The following is a 22,364-nucleotide window of genomic DNA, read 5'->3' as shown; positions in this document are numbered from 1 at the left end:
GGTGAGGCTTTAAAAGAGGAATGGAAGGAGGTTGAGGAGGGGGCCTGCTTAATGGAGAGGTGCAGTGTTCGTCTATGGGCAGTGCTGAGTCTATGGGCAGTGTTGAGTCTATGGGCAGTGCTGAGTCTATGGGCAGTGTTGAGTCTATGGGCAGTGCTGAGTCTATGAGTAGTGTTCGTCTATGGGTAGTGTTGAGTCTATGGGCACTGTTGAGTCTATCGGCAGTGTTGAGTCTATGGGCAGTGCTGAGTCTATGGTCTGTGTTAGTCTATGGGCAGTGCTGCTTAATGTACAGGAGAAGTTTATTCCAGTGGAGGGGTGCAAGGAGGTAGAAGGGCCGAACACGGGATTGGGTACAGGGAGATGGAAGAACAGACTTTGAATTTTAAACACCTTTTATTGTCGCCAGCAGAAAAACACTGGAGGCGATATCGATATGAAATACACAAAGTCACCAGCAAACAAATGAATTCACCTTCTGAAGCGCTCGCTCGTCACCGTGGCATGCGCGATGACCACCACAACCACGTGACTTTTCTTTCGCGGTGCTTTTAGCGCCATAGCGCGTGGATTTGTAGCGATGGAGGAACAGAGAGAGAGAGACATAGGAGATTGGGAACGAAGAGGAGAAGGGAGGGACAAGGAAGGAGATGAGAGAGGCGAGATTATCCACGTGGGTAACCATCTAACATCAGCTCAAATCGTCATAAATACGACAATCGAATTAATACGAAGGAAACCAATTCACCTCTCTGCCATCTTCTTGGTTCTTTCGGTAAAGTTACGTAGAAGGGAAGTAATAAAATAATAAAAATAAAACATAATAAAATAATTCTCACGACAGAGTCTGTCGGCTCGACGGACCTGGTTTTCACCTGAGGACGGCTGCTTGCGTTGTGGCCGAAACGTCGTGAGAATTATTTTATTATGTTTTATTTTTATTATTTTATTACTTCCCTTCTACGTGACTTTACCGAAAGAACCAAGAAGATGAATCCCTGCAGTCACGAAAGCTTTAAATCGAAATCTCTGCCATCTCTTTATCTTATTGGCATTTCTCTTCTCTCGCCTCAACAAAAGGGGTGGGTTTGCGAGCCCACGAATTGCCACTCGTCAGGGTCATCGTGTTTTGAGAATACATTTGTTGTTCTCTCTTTGCATTGTCATGAATGTGTAATGACGACAGGGACGGTTGAGCTTGAGGCAACTTACGTAGATACAGCGTATAACTGAAGAGGTAGCGGCCTCTTCACCCGTTTATTAACAGTAAGCACTCCCAGGCTAGCTGCCACCCGTCCTCTCAGGGAGACTACCTGATCTGGCCCTGGCTAGGCACAGATCCCGACTACCAGCCACACGAAGTCGGCCCTCAGAAGGACGTCGACCTTGGCGGCTCTGGCTAGTCACACCGCTGGCTTGCTCTGGCCGGCCCTTAGAAGGACAGCGACCAGAGGAGTTCCAGGGACTAGCTGGCTGGCCTTCGATCTTCACTGGCTCTTCACCTTGACCCGTTCCCAACGTCTGCCTCGAGCTCTCTGGCTCTCCGCCTTTTATACCAACTTGCCACCGAGGGGCGGGGCTGTGTGGGATCACAGCATCCCCCCACAGCCCCCCAGGGTGGTAACCGTTTGCGGACGTGGATGTGGACACCGTCCGTTTTCCTCCCGTAACATCCCTACAAATGGAACGGCCGCGAGCGACCGGCTGACGTCACAATTAAATGCCACGTGTATATTATCCAGTCAAAAGAGCACCACGAAAAACCCCACCGCAGATGCTTTTTTTGTTTGTTTACACTTGTTTTTACATGATGAGTGTACTACTGCTGGCTCGAAAAATATCATTAGTTGCATAGTTACACGCATAATTGTGAACGTGGGCAAAAAAAATGAACTCAGTGGGTTTGTTCGACGCTTAATGGGTGTCCACATACCAACTGGGGGGGTAAGCAAACAAAAAAACACACCCCATGTCACTTTCATTATTTTCGACAATATATTTAAATACACATTTTCTATATTCGATATCCGCACAGCCATGAACAATCACTACAATAAATGTACACGACGTGTGTCAACAGCATAACAACCCCGCCCCCCCTCCCCCCGGCGGCTACGTGCTCGCGGCAAGCGGCTCACAAACCCGTGCGCGATACAATCACCATGAGACGTATCCAACAAATAGCGAATTCCTGAGCGCGTATGCAAGGAGGTCCACCTTTGCCAAGCAATAAAAAACACACAACTACCTCTAAACAAGGCCAGATCAGTCCGGGGAGACTTTTTGTTGGTTACCCCCCCACCCGCCGTCCCCATCCCCCCCCAAGTAAAAAAGGAGAAATAGCACCGATAAATGTTGGGGGAAGGGGCAAAACCGTAGGAAGGCCTTTCGTTACCCTGGTCTCGTCCGTATGTCGCCGCGGGCTCGAGTTCGATTCCCGCTCGCGCCCAACACCCAGTGACGATTATCTGAGCCGGTTTTGGGCCTCCCCCTGGGTGGGGAGACAAAGGCGGCCGAGCGTGGTGTTGGCCACCCACCCCCTCGTGTGAAGTGCCGGCCATCATAGGTGCTCACTAACAGAACTTGCCCCTAGAGTCTGTTAAGGCGATGCATGTTTGTAAGTTGAACTTCTTTTGCACCTACACAGGGGATCTTTGTCTTTGTAAGGGTGACGTTGCTGCTATGAGCTCGGTGAGCAGAGTTTGATTCCCGCTCACAGCCACCAACAACAGCGACGAATCATCCGAAACGGTCCCGGGCATCGCTTGCGTCGACTCGAACCTTAAATGAGTACATTGGTGCGGTTGTGTTAAAACGTCATGCACTCGGTGAGACAAAGGCGGCCGGGCGTGGCGCTGGCAACCCCCATAGAGGAAGCCCGAAGTCACCAGGGAGACGTAAACACGGGGCTTGGCAACGCGGCGAAGAAGCGTGCCGGGTGAAGCGTGCCGGCGGGAAAGAGGCCCCAGTGAGCGAGTTCCCCGCGCGCGGTGCGGCGTTCTTCGTGGAGGATTCAACGAAGCGTTTGGGGCTTTGGTCAAATTCTGAGTGGTCACATTGCACGCTGGCAGCAGTAGCGTCACAAGCGTGGAGGCAGGGGGGTGCCTTGCCCCACCCCCCCCGCAAACCACCGTGAGATTTGTTTTCAACAACAGTGTCAAAGAACAACAACGAGAGCACCCCTACAGCGTTAAATGTTCGAGACCGTGAGCGTAACGAATCATGCGGTTCGGCAAGAGGAGCAGGCGATATGCAATCGCCTAGGTGCGACCGTGCGAGACAAACACAATATTGGGGGGCCTCACCGTACCGATTGCCGCGCCCCCTGAGCTGTTCATGTCGTGACTACGCCACTGGATGGTAAGCAACATGTTCAGGAGCGAAATACCACCGATGTCGAGGCCTGCTGACCACGGCGTGAAGGAATCGGGAGAGAGAGAGAGTCTGCGTGGTGCCGCTCCGTTCCTCCTCCTTTGCACGAGCGCAGGCCTACGTCGGTCGACCACAACGGTGCAAAGTTTGGGTTGCACGGGCACATTCGATAGTGCTGTAACAGACGCTCTTGAAAATCATACATTGAGAAGTTAGAGGCATAAAAAAAAAAATTAATGGGCTTGGGCAGGACGCGCGTCGCTAGATAGGGTTGATGGCACGACGGTTGGTGGGAAATAGTGACGGAGATGCAGCCGAGGAATGGAACACATTCGAGAGAAACGACGTCCGTCGAGGAGATGGAGCAATAGCATTAGCTGGTTGTGCAGGTGCTATGGTGGATCGTTACGTGGTAGAACCGTGAGAAATGTTGACAGCTTGGGGAGGCATCTACACCATGGGCAGTGACGATGTCTGGGAGGTGATCATTGATATCGCCACTCACCGCATTCCGTTTAATCAATGGATAGCATCGCACTCATGAACATTATTAACATTAAATTTCGATTTAAAGCTTTCGTGACTGCAGGGATTCATCTTCTTGGTTATTTCGGTAAAGTCACGTAGAAGAGAAATAATAAAATAATAAAAATTAAACATAATAAAGAATTGTGAGAATTGTATTTTATAACGTTGCATTTTTATTATTTTATCATTTCCCTTCTACGTGACTTTACCGAAAGAACCAATAAGATTATTAACATTGCTATTCATTGGGACTCACACAGGCTTGCCGGGGATTTTGTAGTATGACTTAACTCCGTGACCTTTGGCCCACAACGGGCCCACAGTCTCAAATCGCTGCTTACGATGCCAGCTCCTCAAATTCTCCCCCCCACCCCTCTAAAAAAAAAAGAGTGACATTGTTTCAACCTCTCAGAGTTCGTCGTGTGTGGCACTTAGGATGGCGAATAAATACCCAACAGGCTCAAAGACACGTGGGACATTGAGCAGATATGACCTCTATCTCATACGACCGACCGCAGAAAAGCAAAACATTTTTTTTCCACGGATTAACAAAAAGATGCAGATAGGATCGTATCTGACAAACGCACGGCTTGGACACGGTATACAAGGACTATCACTTTAAACAGTCATTTCCCTTGCCAGTATGTGTTTGTTTGGTCGTCAGGGAGGGAGCTGAGTGACACAGCACAACAGCTGTATGATCTGTCTTCTCATTAGGGCGGGGGGGGGGAGATCAGCTTTCTCTTCGGTTTGTCAGCTTAAAGAAACACGAGACACTGTGTTTGTGCCCTGCGCGGCAAGCTTTTAGCACCGTCAGCTGACAAGGGCGTCGCGAGTGAAATCCCCACTCGATCCGCGGCGGCTCGGAGCGGGAACGGTCCCGAACTCCCAAAAGTGAAACGCGGCCGGGCCGCCTCTGCTGAACCCAGCGGTGGCTTTGCCTGGTAGGATGGAGATGGTTCAGTTGAATTTGTGCGTGTGTGTGTGTGTTGTTTTCATACTCTTTGGATCTTTCGGTAAAGTCACGTAGGTCTGAAATAAATCACGACGTTTCGGGCGCAACTCAAGCGCCCGAAACGTCGTGATTTATTTTATTTTCTACCTCCGAGTATGGATTCCTGCAGTCACGAAAGCTTCAAATCAGAATATTGTGTTTTCGTTTGCCCCTTTCCTGCACTTTAACACTGCCATCGTGTTTGTGCATTGGTAGCGAGTCCAACTGAGTCGGAGGCGTTGTCTTGGGAGCAACACGTTTTATTACACTCTCAGCGCAACATACTCCAGGCTATTAACACAACATACTCTTGGGTGGTGACCACCCAACTAACCACGCTACGGCGGAACTAGACACAGTTCCGATATCCCGGTCTGGACCACCCCAAAATGAAACATGCTTCAAATCGCTTTAAACTATTGTCATTGTAGTGCGTATTTAATGTGGCGCTGCACTCTGATGTTGTAGCAGAAAATATTTCTTAAAAAGTCTATTTAATTAAGCAGAACGTGTTGTCTATATTTATTTAAAGTTGCGCATTTTGATGTGACGTCACATTTCTCAAACCCCCCCCCCCCCCCATCGTCACACATCGTCACAAATGTGTAACCCCCCCCCTAGGTGCGTGACGTCATTTATGGACGACCCCTTAACCAGCGCGCTCACCCGAGCCCCCACTAGGGCTGGTACTATACCCCGGGTGTACCCACAACAGCAGACATCCCGCCGTGGCCTCGCAAGCCCGGCACCACACAGGGTCATTCCCAGTCACTACACTTCGTTTTTCTTGGATATTTCAGTTTTTTCCTGGATTGTTTTGTTGCTTAACTGCTGCCACTCTCATATAACCATCGCCGTGCCCGTTGTTGCGAGCAACGGTGGACAGAGGCCGGGGGGGTTAAGAAACTATCATCGCCGTTGCAACCGTCGCGGCGGGAGACCGAACTGACTAGAGGGCGTTCAGCGCACTGACCTTTGACACCAAGGCAGTGTCCATGCCCACCTAACCAAACTATATATGTTTTTATTTGGCCATGTAAGGCCCTACTGAGCTATGCAGCTCTTTTTCAGAATCGACTTGGCCACAAAATGATAGCTCACCGAAGTGGCTTATCGTGAGGAAATTTGCAGCGGCCAAATGCTCTAAACGCGCGTTGATTCTAAATGTGGAGGGAAGAAAATGGACCACGGGGAGAACACGCAAAGTCCAAATATACAGCAGCAGGCATCAGGGTCGAGATCGAACCCACGACCTCTTGCATACCGGGCTAGGGAGATAACATCTCGTCGCCACGGTGCCCTGCGGTGGCTCAGAGTTCGCCATGGAAACATTTGCGAGGAAGACTTTTAGACTTTGCGTAAACTTACAAAAAAATTTACTTGAAATAAAACGGACATTTAAAAACAAAAAACTTTCCTTCACGTTTTGTTGTTGTTGTTGAGTGGGTGGGGTGGGCTGGAGGAGTAAATGATGTACGGTTGGAGGTGACAGTTAAGAGTGGAAAGTTGTCTATATTTAAGCACGTTCAATAAATTACATAAAAAAAATGATCCTGACATACACAACAACAACGATCCACGGCCCAGGCAGTCGCTTGTCGTTTTAAATTGCCCGTATATATATATATTTTGCCGCAATGTTACAATCCCAATTACGTTGCCATTTATGAACTTGCTATTTTAATTGGCGGCGGCACGGACCGCCGATGGTTTGCTGTGCCAAAGGGTGGCAGAGTAACGTCGGTGACAGCAGAGTGCAAACGTGGAGCGATTTCACCAAGAGAGAGTGTGTGTGGATAAAACTCAAGCACTCGTGCAAATACAGACACTTAACTCCAGCAAAGCCTCTGTCGGTTTAACGAGCATAGCTCAGTAAATTCTGCACTTAGCATTTTTCACCATTGGAATCTCCTTTGCCAGTAGCAAAATATGACAATTGTTTTTTTACCCTTTTATCTGGCAACAAAACTGGCACTTTTTTTTTACAAGGAGTCATGTTTGCATTGACCACAATACCTGCGGTCGGAATGCAAACAAAAAACACAACTCTGATAATGTATGCTCTGTCCTTGAAATTGATTGGTCCTCACCCGAGACAGCTTTTCTTAGAGCCTAGTCTCACATGGTATTGGACCAGATGACGCCAAAAGGACAGTGCATACATGATCAGAGTTGTGTTTTTTGTTTGCATTCCGACCGCAGGTATTGTGGTCAATGCAAACATGACTCCTTGTAAAAAGAAAGGTGTCAGTTTTGTTGCCAGATAAAAGGGTAAAAAAACAATTATCATATTTGCATTTTTTTAAGGAAAACGCATCACACGTTTCTTGCACACAAAACTCATATCTACTTACATCTACATCAGCTCGAGCCACCGGTAAATCACGTGACTCATGTGCAGACACCCCCCCCCCCCAATCTGAATCCCTCCCCTCTCATCGTACCTATTCATATCTGTCTGTCTTTGACTAAATCAGCAAATGCCTCTGGTAAATCACGTGACTTTTGTGCTACAGACCTCCCACTCTAAATCCCTGCCCTCCCCCCGCCTCCTGTGAAAATTGCATCGAGTCCCTCATGTAGCCACATCCGTCTCCCAATCATCATCCTCCCTGGCCATTTGCTCTCGTTTTGCCATTCATTTTCCATCCTTTTCCTCTTATTTCCCATAATAGTGTGTTCTCTATTCCCTCTCCCATCCCTTTATCCTCATCCATAAATTATATCCGTGACTCTACTCCCCTTCCTGTGGCGTGCCGCAGGTAAAAAGTTGCCGGTTCCAATGGTTTTCCAAACTTTAATATGGATTTCTGTGTGTTTTTTAATTATTACTACGGGGGATCAAACAAGAGTTTGTGTTTACAGTCAAGCAGGTTTTTTTTTCAGGCTGCAAAACATTTAATATGTGTAATAACTAATAGCAATCAACAGAGTTCTTGAATATTAAACAAATGCGTCCTTACTCTTAGGTTTTTTCGGTAAAGTCACGTAGGTAAAAAATAAAATAATAATAAAATGCGTCCTTGACATGGCTGGCTGTAGAGCCGCGAGAGTTTACACCAAAGGTGCCGATTGAGCGGATTTATAAGCAGGTCAAAAATGCACCGAATCCAGCAATAATCAGCACAGTGTCAGTAATTTAAGTAGTCAACTGCCACGCAAACTTGTGTCAATTAGCAAAGTCACAAAATAAAATCCTGCTTTTGGTCATCAAATTGCGGAGAAATTGCCGAAGAGAAATATCAACAGGATAAAAGCACCCGAATTCCGTTGCATCTCAGAAGCTAAGCAGCCGTTGAGCCTGGCCAGTACTTGGATGGGTGACCACCGCCACCAGGGCTTGGCAGGATGTTGAACTTCTTTCGCACCGTACGTAGCCAACCGTGCTAATCGGAGGTGCGGGGGAAGGACAGAGCTTTCAATGGAGGTGATTTAAAAGTGCATTGCTCCAGCGGCTTCCTAATATCGGAAGAGGCGTTCCAGACGGCCGCAGAAGCGCATCTGAAAGCGCGCGATGCGGTGACCCGTCCACGCAGGTCTACTGTATGCGAACCAACAACACAAAAATCACATTCCTAATAAGCTTACCCGATATGGAAAATTGGCTACAAATCTTTGTCGCGAATTATGGCTACATTTTCAATAGGGAAGCAAAAACTCGAGGCGCATTTTTGTGGCTTGTAGTGCTTGAATGCCGTCGTCCGCGAACGTAGCAATATGCACCAATTCAGTTAAACGTGATGCAACAGTGGAAGTCTGGAATATGTCATTTCCATAGAGTCAATACTCGTGTGTTTGTGCAATTCTTGTGGTTGCGAGCCTAACTCGAAACACGTGGACGGCGAGCGGAGTCAGCAACTGCAAGAGGCAGGACCACATTAAGCTACATCTACAACGACATCTGCCCGACGTTGATCGCCGCAAGCATTTTCATCATAATCATCATCAACCGTTATCTATCCGCTGCTGGATGAATGGCTCTGCAAGCGAGCGTAGCGAGGACACCTGGAAGAGAGCCAAGGCCGAAGAGGGTTCATCTCAATCTGCCACCGCATCTCGATGAGACCGATCTTCGCAAGCGCGTCGGTTGACACCGCACCATCACGATGGTTCATCGTCACCGCAGTCACTGTCAACAAGTATGATCGATCTACTGCTCTGTACGAGCCTTCGCCCTCTATCTCTCTCTCTCGCCGCCTGGCGATGTGACAAGCAATCTGGGCTCAACAAGGGGTGACCCAGACGATTCCATCATTCCCCCGCACCATTCGATCAGCACCGTTGGCTAGAAGTTTCAACGCACATACACAAAAAAACGCGGCACGAACATCTGACCGCAAAGCTGCCCCCCGCGCCCTCCCCCCCACCTCTCGAAATGTTCCTCACTCTACGCGGGTTTGGTTCGTGCGATTTGGCGCTGCGCACGCGGCTAACCTATTTCTACCCACAATTCGCTATACGCTGTTTAATTTCGCTCCACACGCGGCTATGCGGTCGGACGTGGGACAACACTGTGTGTGTACTGTGTGTGTGTGCTGTGAGTGCTGTGTGTACTGTGTGTGTATTGTGTGTGTGTGCTGTGTGCACTGTGTGTGTGTGTACTGTGTGCACTACTTGGCAGGCAGCTGTACCCCCTTGTGCGGTTTCGCTTTGTGCGCCCTTTTTTTGGAACGCATCTACTACCACCGCCGCACGAAGCGAGGGAGACTTGCAGTGCGTTTGCACGTACGTATGCATGTTGACCTTCTTTCGCACCGTACGTAGCCAAACCGCGCTACAAAAAAAGCCCTGGAGAAACCCGGAATGTCGACTATTCCGACGCACGTGACACAACACACGGCCAATCGATCCCCCGCACCCCCCCCCACCACCGCCTTCCTCCCTCCCCCAACAACAGTGCCGGGAGGCTGCCAAGGACGAGTTCCAGGAGCCGGTGCCAACATTCCGAATTTGGTCGCAGTCATGTGATGCAGGGCCCTTACGACCGGTGGCTACGCAGCGTCTACTGGGGGGCAGGGGGGGGGGGGCGGGGGAGGGGTTAGTCCCCCCCCGCCCACCCCTCCCCTGTCCCTTTAAAAAAAAGATCTGTCATTATGGCCAAGGGCGTTGGTGCCACGGACCAAGATTATGATGACAAAACTGCGATATCATGGGACCTCCTTTGCCAGTACCAAAATATACTAATAGGGTTTTTCCCCCATCAGAGTATTGTTTTTTGTTTGCATTTGACTGCAAGTATTGTGGTTAATGTAAGCATGATTCCTTGCAAAAGGTGTCAGTTTTGTTGGCAGAAAAAAGGGGGAAACCCCTATTAGTAAAACTGCGATAGTTTTAGTCGACTGAAGAGTCGGCAGAGACCTTTCTTCAGCGGGAGGGGAGGGGCTGGTGATCGCGTTTGTCGTCGTGACGTCTTTACTCGCCCCCTGCCGGTAAAAAAGAGCTTGATAGCTCATCGGATTCCTCCTTGCAGTATAAATGCATATTCTGATTCTGATCTGGCGCAGAATGCGCGATAGACACAATCATACCGTGCCGTTTGTTAACGTTTGCGTGAAGTCTGTTCAACAGTTGAAGTGTCGTGCCTCCCCCCACCACCCTGATTAAAATGTGTATGACCCCCCCGTATATGCCCGCGCTCCCCCATACCAGCTTCCCCCCCCCTCTTTAAACTAAATCGCTCGAAACGAAAGTGTCTTCACCGTGTTCCTGATAAAGCCACGCTCGTCATGTGGATGTGCGTGCGAAGATAACTCCCCGCGTCACATCCCCGAGTGCGCTTTCGCAGCCGGCAGATGGGCAGGTGGGCAGGAGGGCAGGAGGGCAGGAGTGCAGGTGGGTAGGTGGGCAGGTGGGCAGGCGGGCAGGTGGGCAGGTGGGCAGGAGGGCAGGAGGGCAGGAGGGCAGGTGGGCAGGCGGGCAGGCGGGCAGGTGGGCAGGTGGACAGGTGGGCAGGCGGGCAGGTGGGCAGGAGGGCAGGTGGGCAGGAGGGCAGGAGGGCAGGAGGGCAGGAGTGCAGGTGGGCAGGTGGGCAGGCGGGCAGGCGGGCAGGTGGGCAGGAGGGCAGGTGGGCAGGTGGGCAGGAGTGCAGGTGGGCAGGTGGGCAGGAGGGCAGGTGGGCAGGTGGGCAGGAGGGCAGGCGGGCAGGTGGGCAGGAGGGCAGGTGGGCAGGTGGGCAGGCGGGCAGGTGGGCAGGCGGGCAGGTGGGCAGGCGGGCAGGCGGGCAGGCGGGCAGGAGGGCAGGCGGGCAGGTGGGCAGGCGGGTTCCCCCGTGGCTGCTCGTTCGCTCATCGCGCGCATGGTCAGCGAAGGAGCCGTCGCGCCGAACGTGCGACCTCTCTCGCGACGGCGTTCCCACAACCTCCTCTTGGCTGCCGGACACGTGCGTCTCGAGTGATTTTGTTGATACACGGATTACGGGGGCTGGGTCGCAGTCCTCACTTCGACCGTCGACCGCCATCTGAACCTCGGGATTGTCCGCAGGAGTTTGCGAATCGAGGTCGAGGCTGGGTCGACGGTGTCGCCACGGATCTGCCGCCGCAGCCGTTCTCCTCCCTCGCACTCGGCCACTCAGGCCCCAGGAGGACCGCTCTCGCGCGGACGCAACGGCGACACGTTTTGTGACGAAGTCGAACCACATCGGTTGCCAAGAAGGCGTCTTTGTCATCGCGCGTGGAATAAGGAGGACTGCGGCCGATCCAAATCAGCCAGCAGCAATGTCTACAATCTTGATTTGAAGCTTTCGTGACTGCAGGAATCTATACTCTCTGGTTCTATCGGTAATGTCACGTAGGTATAAAAATAATAAAATCAAATAAAACACGACGTTTCGGTCGCAACACAAGCGTCCGTCTTCACGTGTTGCTTTATATAGGCACGGTAGGGGGGGGGAGTTTGGTTGTAGGATCATATTTTTTTCTCACCTGAAGACGGACGCTTGTGTTGCGACCGAAACGTCGTGTTTTATTTTATTTTATTATTTTTTCTATTTTTACCGAAAGAACAAGAGAGAATGCCTACGATGGTCCACGCCTCCGCACCGTCCAGCAAACCTGCGGCCGTGGAAACTCGCATTGCACGCGAGCTGGCCGGCGAGGTTTTTATTTTACTTTACAGCCTCATTCAAATTCATACTCTTAGTTTTTTCGGTAAAGTCACGTAGGTAAAAAATGAAATTAAAATTAATAAAAATAAAATAATAATAAAACATTTCACTTGATTTTTTATTCATTAAATATTTTATTATTTTCTTTTCATTAATTTTTATTTAATTTTTTACCTACGTATGAATCCTTGCAGTCACGAAAGCTTCAAATCTAGCCATCATTCAAATTGCCGGGCGTCATCCTCGCTCTTGCTAATGTCTCTATGAAACGGGGCATTTACAGTTGTGCGCACTTCAATGTAAAAAACCGCGCAGAGAGTGTTGTAAGATGTCGTACACGCGACGCCGGGGAGGAATGGTTTAGGGCGCTTGACTTGCAATCCCGAAGGTTGCTGGAGCGATTCCATCGCCCACAGTTGAAACAGAGGGAGCAAGTTTCTTAAATGTATAAATGATTCTTATGGCGGTACTCCGGGGTACCAAATAATACTAAATGGCCGAGGCAATGAAATATGTTATTTCTGGGACACAATTTTTTTCAGGGGTGTACTTAACTCCGCGACTGGGGTACCAATCAATCCGCAATCGGTGCCACTCCGCGATGTCGAAACGCAGCGAGGACGATTGCGCCGGAACCATGAACGCTCGCACGTGGCACCGTGGTGGTGCATCGTGTACAGCTCGTCGAGATGAGACGATTGCCGCGTCGCCAACCATCAACAGACTAAAAATGACTGTAGCACGGACAATATGCGAGAGCCGGGGTACAATGGTACCCCGTAAGGTTCATATGTTGAACTTATTTCTCACCGTACGTTACCAACCACGCTAATTGGAGGTGCCAGGGGATGGACAACAAACTAAACAGATAAACGCAGTTCGAAGTGAATGAGTTTTCAATCTAGATTTACATTGCCCACCCCCACCTCTCTCCACCCTGCAGTGCTACAACGACTACTATGTGTACGAGCTAGTTTATTTTACCAGGTAAGGCTCACTGAGCTATCTAGCTTTTTTCATAAGACATCTGGTCACAAATGATAGCTCAACGAAGTGGCTTATCGTGTGGAAATTATTCTAAATGGGGAGGGAAAAGCCGGAGGACCCGGACAAAAATCCACGCGACCACGGGGAGAGTGACACGCAGACTTCAAATATACAGAAGCAGGCGTCAGGATCGGGATCGAACCCACGACCTCCTGTATATCAAGCGAGGTAGTTAACATCTCCTAGCCACCGTGATGATGATGAGAGAGAGACACACACACAGACTCCAAATATACAGCAGCAGGCGTCAGGGTCGGGATCGAACCCACAACCTTCTGTATACCAGGCGAGGTAGTTAACATCTCCTAGCCACCGTGATGATGATGAGAGAGAGAGACACACACAGACTCCAAATATACAGCAGCAGGCGTCAAGGTCGGGATCGAACCCACGAACTCCTGTATACCAGGCGAGATAGTTAACATCTCCTAGCCACCGTGATGATGAGAGAGAGACACACACACAGACTCCAAATATACAGCAGCAGGAGTCAAGGTGGGGATCGAACCCAAGACCTCCTGTATACCTGGCGAGGTAGTTAACATCTCCTAGCCACCGTGATGATGATGAGAGAGACACACACACAGACTCCAAATATACAGCAGCAGGAGTCAAGGTGGGGATCGAACCCAAGACCTCCTGTATACCTGGCGAGGTAGTTAACATCTCCTAGCCACCGTGCAGCCAGAGACGTTAGTGCCCCGTGCCGTGTCGGTCGATGGGCAAGTCGCGTGTGGTGGGGCAAAGTGTGGGCACTCTCCGCTTGTTGCAATATGTTCGGCCAGCGTGGAAGAGTAGGCCAATGACACCCTCTGGAGGGGGTTCTCTTGGGCTCCGTCGAGTTGACGCCGTTCCTCCAGCAGTGAGACATTGCAGGGCTGTACCGTTACCACCGTTACACCTATATGTAAACGTTCAACTAACTGCAATTTGCAAACCAAAGCTGAGCTATTTGTTTTACGGGTGTAATGAATATGCCGTCACCAGACACCGTTAATTGTGAAAATGCTTGGTTAAAGAAAAACAAAATCACACGTATACAGTACTTATTCACGGAGACAAATATTCCTTGTATAGCCTTCAACGGAGTGTTAGGGAACGTGCTGTTAGTGAGCACCTATTAAGGTAGGCACGACACGCAAGGGTGTGGTGTGGCCAGCTGATGTTTACACGACACACGGAGTACATATTTTGCCCGAGTTGACCGAAGAGAGGCCGGCAAGAGTTCTGATGTCACCTTTCACTGATCGTGGCCACAGCAACCCCCGCATGTACACACAAAAGGCACAGGCAAAGATCCCCCGTATAGCCTTAACAGACTGTAGGGGCAAGTGCTGTTAGCGAGCACCTATAAAGGCCGGCACGGCACACGAGGGGTTGGGTGGCCAAACACCACGCCCGGCCGCCTTTGTCTCCTTAGTGGCGATGTTTACACATCGCACGAGATACTCACTTGAGGCTGAGTCGACCTAGGGGAGGCTCAGGACCGGTTCAGAGAATCGTCACTGATGTTGGCCGTGAGCGGGAATCGAACCCGGGTCGCCAGGTTTGTAACGCAGCGCGCTAACCGCTACACTACCGCTCCCCACTCAACTCATGTACACACGCACACACTCACGCACATGCGAGGCCACGTGAAGTGTCGAAGGCTCTCTCTGCTGTAAAGAGGTCACGGGACAGACCCACCTCGCTGCACTTTAGCCTCATGGCGCTCCGTTTGTTGTTGTGAGCGTCGCTCCTCTACCCTTCGTTGTTGCTAGGGGGGTCGATCTTGACACCGCTGGCAAGCACATACACACAGACATGCACATACGCGCATGCACACCCCCAAGTGTACACACACACACCACTAATGCACAAAAGAGAAAGTGCTGTTGGCAAGCACGTATAAAGATAGACGTGGGGATGGGTGGTTAGTCCCACGCGTGACCGCCTTTGTCTCCCCAGTGGCGATGTTTATACACCGCACCAGGTATTCATTTCAGGCTAAGTCGACCTAGGGGAGGCCCAGCACCGGTTCAGATAATCGTCACTTGGTGTTGGCCGTGAGCGGGAATCGAACCAGGATCGCCGGGTTCATAGCGCAGCGCGCTAATCGCTACACTACCGCTCCACTTACCACTGACACACACACAACATACACACACACACACGCATACTCACACCCACACAATTGCTCCCATGCACAGAGGAGTAACGTTACATATCCCCACGCAGCAGAGGCGCGCCGGCCGGGCGATTTCACGATTAAAACCGTGCTGGTGCTCGACTATCTGATTCTATTGCGACCAAGTCAGGTGGTCGGTTACCTTGGGAACTTGCGTGTCTGGGGCGAAAACGCGAAAGCTCTAAGCGGTGATGAGAACTTTTGCCGTGCGAGCGCGCGCGCGCGCGCCGGCGCGGACCCATGGCCAAATTTGGACATTTCGGCTGACATGGAATGGTGCCCCCGTGCAGTTGACGGGCCTTCAGGGACACACGGCAGTGAAAACTCACAATGTCGGTGGTTTGGTGGAGTCCAAAATGAGTACCTGGTGCGGTGTGCAAACAACCGCCACTGGGGAGACAAAGGCGGCCGTGCGTGGTGTTGCCCACCAACCTCCCCCCTCCTCGTGTGCCGCGCCGGCCTTCATAGGTGCTCGCTAACAGCACTTGCCCCCAACGGTCTGTTCAGGCTGTACGGGGGATCTTTGTCTTTGTAGGGGTGGCGCTGCCTCTATGAAAACCGCCGGCCAGAGTTAGATTCCCGCTCAGGGCAACCAACAGCAGTGACGAATCATCTGAACCGGTCCTGGTCCTTGCCTAGGTCGACTCAGCCTCAAATGAGTACCCGGTGCAATGTGTAAAGCATCGCCACTGGGCAGACAAAGGCGGCTGGGCGTGGTACTGACCACACCGCTCCATCGTGTAGCGGGCTGGCCTTCGTCATAGGCGATACTCGCTGACAGCAGCACTTGCCCCATCAGTCTGTAGAGGCTGTACGGGAGACCTTTGTCTTTTGGTGCTGGGGGTGGTGCTGGCGGCGGTATAGCGGGCTTCGTGTTTGTTATTACTGCAGTGACTTGACGTGTCGGACAAACTTTCCGATGACTTTGTTTTAAACTGGATACGCCGAAATTCTGCGGCAGTGCGTCAGCCGTAAACACACGTTTTGTGTTTTCGCTCCGTGTGCCCTAGATTTATTCTCCCGCTTTTTTCACTAAATATAGTCATGGTGGTGGGGGGGAGGTCTCAGCCAATTGCCGTTGACGAGAGGTTTACAATGCGCGAGTTTTCTTTCAAGCTGGGACACAACCGGCCTTTGCCAATTCTATCCCGTTCGTGCGTGTGATTGCAGCGTGGTTGAGCAGCTAACTGCCCAGTGTCGAGGTCTGCTGGCCACGAAGAGAGGGCTTCATGGGAAGAGAGATTTCGTGTCGTGTTCCTCTTCGGGTGAAGGAACGCAGACCACAATGCATTGTGGGAATTGTTGCGTGGCCCCACAATCGCACTGTGGCTTGTCTTTAATGTACCGCAACTCTCTATAGGCCTATGTAGCTCTATGTGTCTATCGGTCTCTATGAGTCTCTCTGGAACTGTATGGGTCTCAGTGTACCCTTTGCGTCCGTGTGTATCTCTATGAGTCGCCATGCATCTATATTGGGCTGTTATACGGGCCATAGTTTGGGTTGCCCTGTGGCGTGTGTCTTAATTTTTTAATGTTTGCTAAGGGGATGTACGCATCGGGCCGGTGATGTTCTGATGCGGATGATGTTTCCACCACCAGTGTCTTCGAGGAGGAGGAGTGTCAAGGCCAGGAGGTGCGATAATGTTTGGGGTCTTGAATGAGGTGTTTCTCTGCTTCGTATATAGGGGGTGCCTTACCTGGCTAACAAGCGCCATGACCTCGTCAACTTTGCCTGTGCTCAGGCGAAGATGGCGGTGTACAGAACGAGGAAAAATATGCTGGAAGGTGACATTGACGGCTGCTCTGTGCTGCTTCCAGTGTTCAGGGGCCCGCTTAAGGCGCGGCTTCGGCTGGAGCACGCCATGTACCACACACATGTCGCTGATGTGCACGTCTTCTTCGAACGCTGGGGAGCCGGAAAAGCCCTCTGTACCAGTGTGAACGGCAACCTCGTGGTGTTCACCTTCTGAAGCGCTCGCTCGTCACCGTGGCGTGCACGATGAACACCACCACCACCACGTGACTTTTCTTTCGTGTTGTGCGCGGTGCATTTAGCGCCACAGCGCGTGGATTTATGGCGTTTGTTTATTTGTGTTGCTGGTGACTTTGTTATTCGTATCGGAATCGCCTCCAGTGCTGTTGCTGCTGGCGGCAATAAAAGTTGTTTAAAAGTCAGAAGTGTCTGCAATAGCATGGTGCAGTTGGGACGTTGATTGCGTATTTTTAATTACTATAAAAATGCAATTGGTTTTCATTGCGTGATTATATATTTTCTATAAAATTGGTGGTGGAGTGGTGGACGGTGGTTGGCATGCTCCGTCGTGCTCGGTGCGATTGCCAGCCACGGCCAACATCAGCGGCGAGTGACAACACGCACGGACCTGAGCGGTGAAGTATGGTCAAACAACACACAAGTCTGACACGCTGTACGACGACCTTCGCCCAGCAGCGGATTGACGAAGGGCGAGACGGTATTCTGTATTTGATCATTGTGATCTTATTTTTTATTATTATTCAAGAATACATAAACCACTGCATTTCAAGCGCATTTCCATTAACTGACAAACAGCCTCCAAAAAATGGGCTATGGGATATCAGTTAGCTTTGTTATTAATACAAAAGTTGCGCGAGAGATAAAAAGAAATAATCTGGAAGGGCTTTTTTTTCATGGCTTCCCAAAAAAGACAATTTCTTTCGAACAATGCCAAAGGAATCAACGGGCGCTCGCCAACCGATAGCGAGCACGAATCATTCATTCGATTCGTGCGGTTTGGTCTTTTTTTTCTGTCGTTAAAGGAACGCACAGTGACTTCATAACATTACAGCGTCATGTTAGACAGCTAAAGTTGCATTATTTTGTACGTGTATATATTTTTTTACCGCTTCTCTTTGGACCACGTGAATCACATTTTCATCGCTGGCTCTAAACTTGCCAAAATCGTTGGCACGGCAGTTTAGATTAAACAAAAAAAAATTCACAAAGCTGCTCGGAACTTTTTTTTGGTATTTTTCTTAATGCCCCGGGTCGGACAGCTAAAGGTAATTGCAGTTAATGAGCCCCTTGCAAATGACCGGCACGGTCAAAATGAGTGGTGGTGAGGTCAGCTCCGAAAGCTCAAACACCACTGTTCCCACCAGCACTTGCGTATAAACATTATCACGTTTAATGGCTCCACATGTGCGGTTCACACCAATATAATGGCACTAAAATCCACGGCTCGGACATTAAGTTACAAAAAAACTCTACGCTTAGGAGACACATGCCCGGGGGGTGGGGGGGGAGGCTTAATTTGTTTTGAACCGTAATATTTTCTGGCTTTCACTCTACACAGATTGGAAACAGGCGACATGTGAACTCGTAACCACCGCGAAAATAAGCGAGCGAGGGGGTATACTGGACGTGGTGTTCCGGCTGTGATAAGAAAAGGATACAAAAAAAATCCATGAACAGACCTCATTGCGAATTAAGTCGTCCATATGCTGCAATCTCAAACTTCCATTGGACTGCTCCACGCGCAGAAAACACAAACAGACCAAGGGTCTTCCTTCCCCCTGCCCATAGCCTATGCTGTCTGTTGGGACAGTCAGTGAGCACCTATGGATGCTGACGAAACATTACAAAAACATCACGCGCCCACAAAGATAAAGTTGTCCCCTCCTCCCCCCCGTAGCCTTAACAGACTTTTGGGACAAGTGCCGTTGGCGAGCGTCTATGAAGGCCGGCACGATACACGAGGGTGTGTGTGGTCACCACCAGGCTCGATCACCTTTGTCTCCCCAGTGGTGATGTTTGCACACCGCTCCAGGCATTCATTTGAGGCTCAGTCGACCTCGAGGAGGCCCATGACCGGTTCAGAGAATCGTCACCGGTGTTGGTCGTGAGCGGGAATCGAACTCGGCTCGACGGGTTCGTAGCGCAGCGCGCTAACCGCTACTCTACTGCTTCCCACCCACCCACACACAGACACACACACACACAGACACACACACACACAGACACACAGACATACACACACACACAGACAGACTGACAGACACACGGTAAGGGCAGAACGACTCGGGCAAGTTCAGATTCCATCACAGCTCGAATGAGACGACCGGCAAACCGCAATGATTAAAACGCACGGCTAACATAGACCTAATTGTACTTTTGTTTACAAACGTTCCTACCCCCATTTGATTTTAATAAAAATGTGGAACTTGGTGAAAAGTTTGCCGTTCGTGTAACGTGGGCGCAGCGTTAAGAGTTTTGAGGCCAGAACACAAAGAAAAATCACCACCCCCCCCCCCTTCGGAGTTCAAGACGCGTTTTTGCGGTGTACACGTGACTTCGATCCCCCGGACAATTGGCACATGTGTTGCACACATGTGTTGCATACATGTGTTGCACACGTGAAGCTCGTGTCCGAACGCGGTGGGTTGAATGGCTCAGCCATCACACGACATCGCTAAAATATTCCACGATCCGGCCATTTCCCAAATGCGAAACCACCAGCCTCCCCAGCACCGCCATGAAATATTCAGCGCCCCTCCACCCCCATCCCCACACCGTGGATTTTCGTTGAACAATTGGCTTCATTTGTAATTCAATTAATGTATCTGCATACCCTCTTGCGATGTAACATCACATCTTGTAACGGTGTGTGTGTGTGTGTCCACCTTGTCAGAAAACGCACGAGGGCTACAATTATGTATTTTGTTTAAAATCCGCAGTATACAAACACACACACACACGATACAAGATACAACGATTACGGGAACGTTGAATACATTCGTACAGTGTTCGAGAACAGGAAATGTATTTGGTCGGGCTGCTTAGAAGAAGAGGAATTCAAAAAAATATCCTAACACACCCCCACGCAACCCCCACCACCTCATCCCCCTCCTCCTGCACAATCGTGCCTATTAAAGCAATCAACGTCGTCTTGCGGACGCTTCGCCGTTGTTGATTACGACCAAGTCGCTCAGCGGCCTCTGCCCTTCGAAGCATCAACGGCGACCGGGCAAGTCAACAAGCATCGCTGCCTTGCAGCGGTGCGCCTACCCGCCCGCCCGCCCCGTACAGCCTCGCCTATTAGTTTTATGTTTTCCCCAGCTGTCCTGCCCACAGCCCAATGGGAGATGCATTGATTTGGATTGGCTCCAGCTGTATCTGGTTTCTTTCCCAAACTGCGTAATCTGCACTGCCATCCCCAGTGACTTCCAAGTTAGTTTCGATAGCCCCCCCCTCACCTTACCCCCCCCCATCCTACACCGGTCCCGCCTCCCCCCCCCACCAACACTCGCCCCCCCCCCCACCAGCACCAACCACCCCCTCGTCTCCAATCCCATACCTCCAAATGAAATCCCAAAACAGCAAACCTCCCCCCACCCCTCCCTCCTCTCCCCCCAACTTTCTCCCTCCAACCTCCAGTCTCCACCAGCGACCCACGCGCTTGGCACTCAAAATCAATGCTTCCCATTAGCCGGAGCTGTTTCTCATGCAGCAGCAAGAGCAGCAGCAGCAGCAGCAAATTCCTTGCCGGCAAAGCTGGTGGTCGTGGTGGTGCAGGACGCCGGCCGCGCGTGGCTGCGGCCGAAGGGGGCTGCGTGTTGGCACGGCACGAGCCAGAGGAGAGAGAGTGGGGGGTTGGGGGACACGGGCTCCAGAGCGTTTGACAACGACGGCGAAGTAGAAGAAGTCAATTCATTGACGTAACGCAAGACCAGGCGTCATCGGAGGAGGAGGAAGGAGGACGTGGAGGAGGTTCGAGCGAGCCACTGGCCAGAGATGTTGGTGGAGAGACGCGCGTGCGACATGGATACCGTTCAGAACGTGCGCGCGTAACTTCTTAAATCATCATGACAGCTTCGTAAATAAACAGGGGGGGGGGGGGGAGGGCCACTTCTGGAAATTCGCTCGGCCCCGGGGGGGCGAGAGGCTCCATTACTTGAGCGCGACCGTGACGCAGCGAGGACCTCAGACGCTCGCGCGCCGAGCTCGGGCAGAGGCAGACACAGACAGAGAGATAGAGAGAGAAGATTTGAGAAAGCGGAATATTCCCACCATGGAAGTGAGCTTCAAGATGCCGGCTGCGGACATCGCCGCGCTTGGGAACAACAACCCTCGCATCCAGACCCACGTGCTGGGGGCCTACAGCGAGGGGCCGCTGCACAGCGCCGTGCAGGAGATCAGCATCGACCTGCACGGCTTCAAGAAGGCGGTGGACAAGAAGGTGGAGGAGATGGCCCGTCAGATGGGTCCGCTCATCAAGATGATCAACGACCTCCGGGACGAGAACATGAGGCTGAGGGCCGAGCAGACTCGGCTCGCCGGACGCGTCGAGGTGCTCACCAAGCTGCTCGGGGTCGAGGATCGCTCCGTCGCACCGCTCGCCACGGTTGCCCCGGCGGCTCCCTCCGGGGTCACGGCCACCGCCTACGAGCGCCCGACGTCGGCGGCCGTAGCCCTCGACGGCGCCGGTTCGCAGAAGTCGGCGTTCAACACCACGCTGAAGATCAAGCTCGTGAGTAGCGCCCGGGGCTGTGCAGGGGTCACGTTAAGGTTGATGGGGGCTCCGAGACTGTTAGAAGTTTGTTGGGGGAGGGGGCTTATCTCTTGGATATTCACTTCCTTCACGCTGTTGCGTTCCCACAACCACCACCACCACCACGACCGTCACCCATTGCACGATGCTTAATGCTTCCCATGGTTATTTCAGTTCTGTGTTTTTTTTGCAATGCGGTGTTACGCAACTGTGACGCTAAATCAGAGTCGAGACGAGTGAAACTCATTGAAGTCTGGCACTCAAGTGGTAGCAATACACACGGCGATGCTACGGTTGCAACGATCAAATTACCTACACGGTCTATCACAGTGCCCCAGCAGTTGCGTTTCAACCGCCGTAAAGTTGTACGCAACATTTCTGGAGGCCCTGCAAAATTCGACGGTCTGGGCTGCAGCCCCGAAGGGCCCTGCATTTATGCAGCCTCAGGTTGCCACGGCGACGTTGGGTGTGTGTGCGTGTGCTGTCACGTTCGCTTGTAGCGACAGGATATGTTTTGATATGGGGGCAGAGAGAGATAGGGCGAGATTAAGAAATAAGAGGTGGTTGGAAGTGGTGAGTCAGACTTTGGTGTGGTGATAATGACCCTGGACAGAAAGGGGACCAGGA

General features: G+C 51.2%; 1 protein-coding gene across 2 annotated transcripts in view; it reads left to right on the top strand.

Moving 5' to 3' along the window:
• The window catches only part of LOC144945283 (smoothelin-like), a 130,665-nt gene that overhangs the window by 63,499 nt on the left and 44,802 nt on the right, over positions 1 to 22,364 (top strand). The window contains exon 1 of one of the 2 annotated variants that reach the window (XM_078873681.1): positions 20,267 to 21,716. The exons of the other annotated variant lie outside the window; for it this stretch is intronic. Within the exon in view, the coding sequence (XP_078729807.1) occupies positions 21,258 to 21,716 (459 nt within the window). The 5' untranslated portion in view covers positions 20,267 to 21,257. Of the gene's footprint in view, positions 1 to 20,266; positions 21,717 to 22,364 lie in introns of those variants that run through there. 2 annotated transcript variants of the gene reach the window in all.

Source organism: Lampetra fluviatilis, chromosome 37, assembly GCF_964198595.1.
Source record: "Lampetra fluviatilis chromosome 37, kcLamFluv1.1, whole genome shotgun sequence".
NCBI lineage: Eukaryota > Metazoa > Chordata > Hyperoartia > Petromyzontiformes > Petromyzontidae > Lampetra > Lampetra fluviatilis.
Note: the sequence above shows the minus strand (reverse complement) of the source record. Positions and strands in the feature narration are given on the sequence as shown.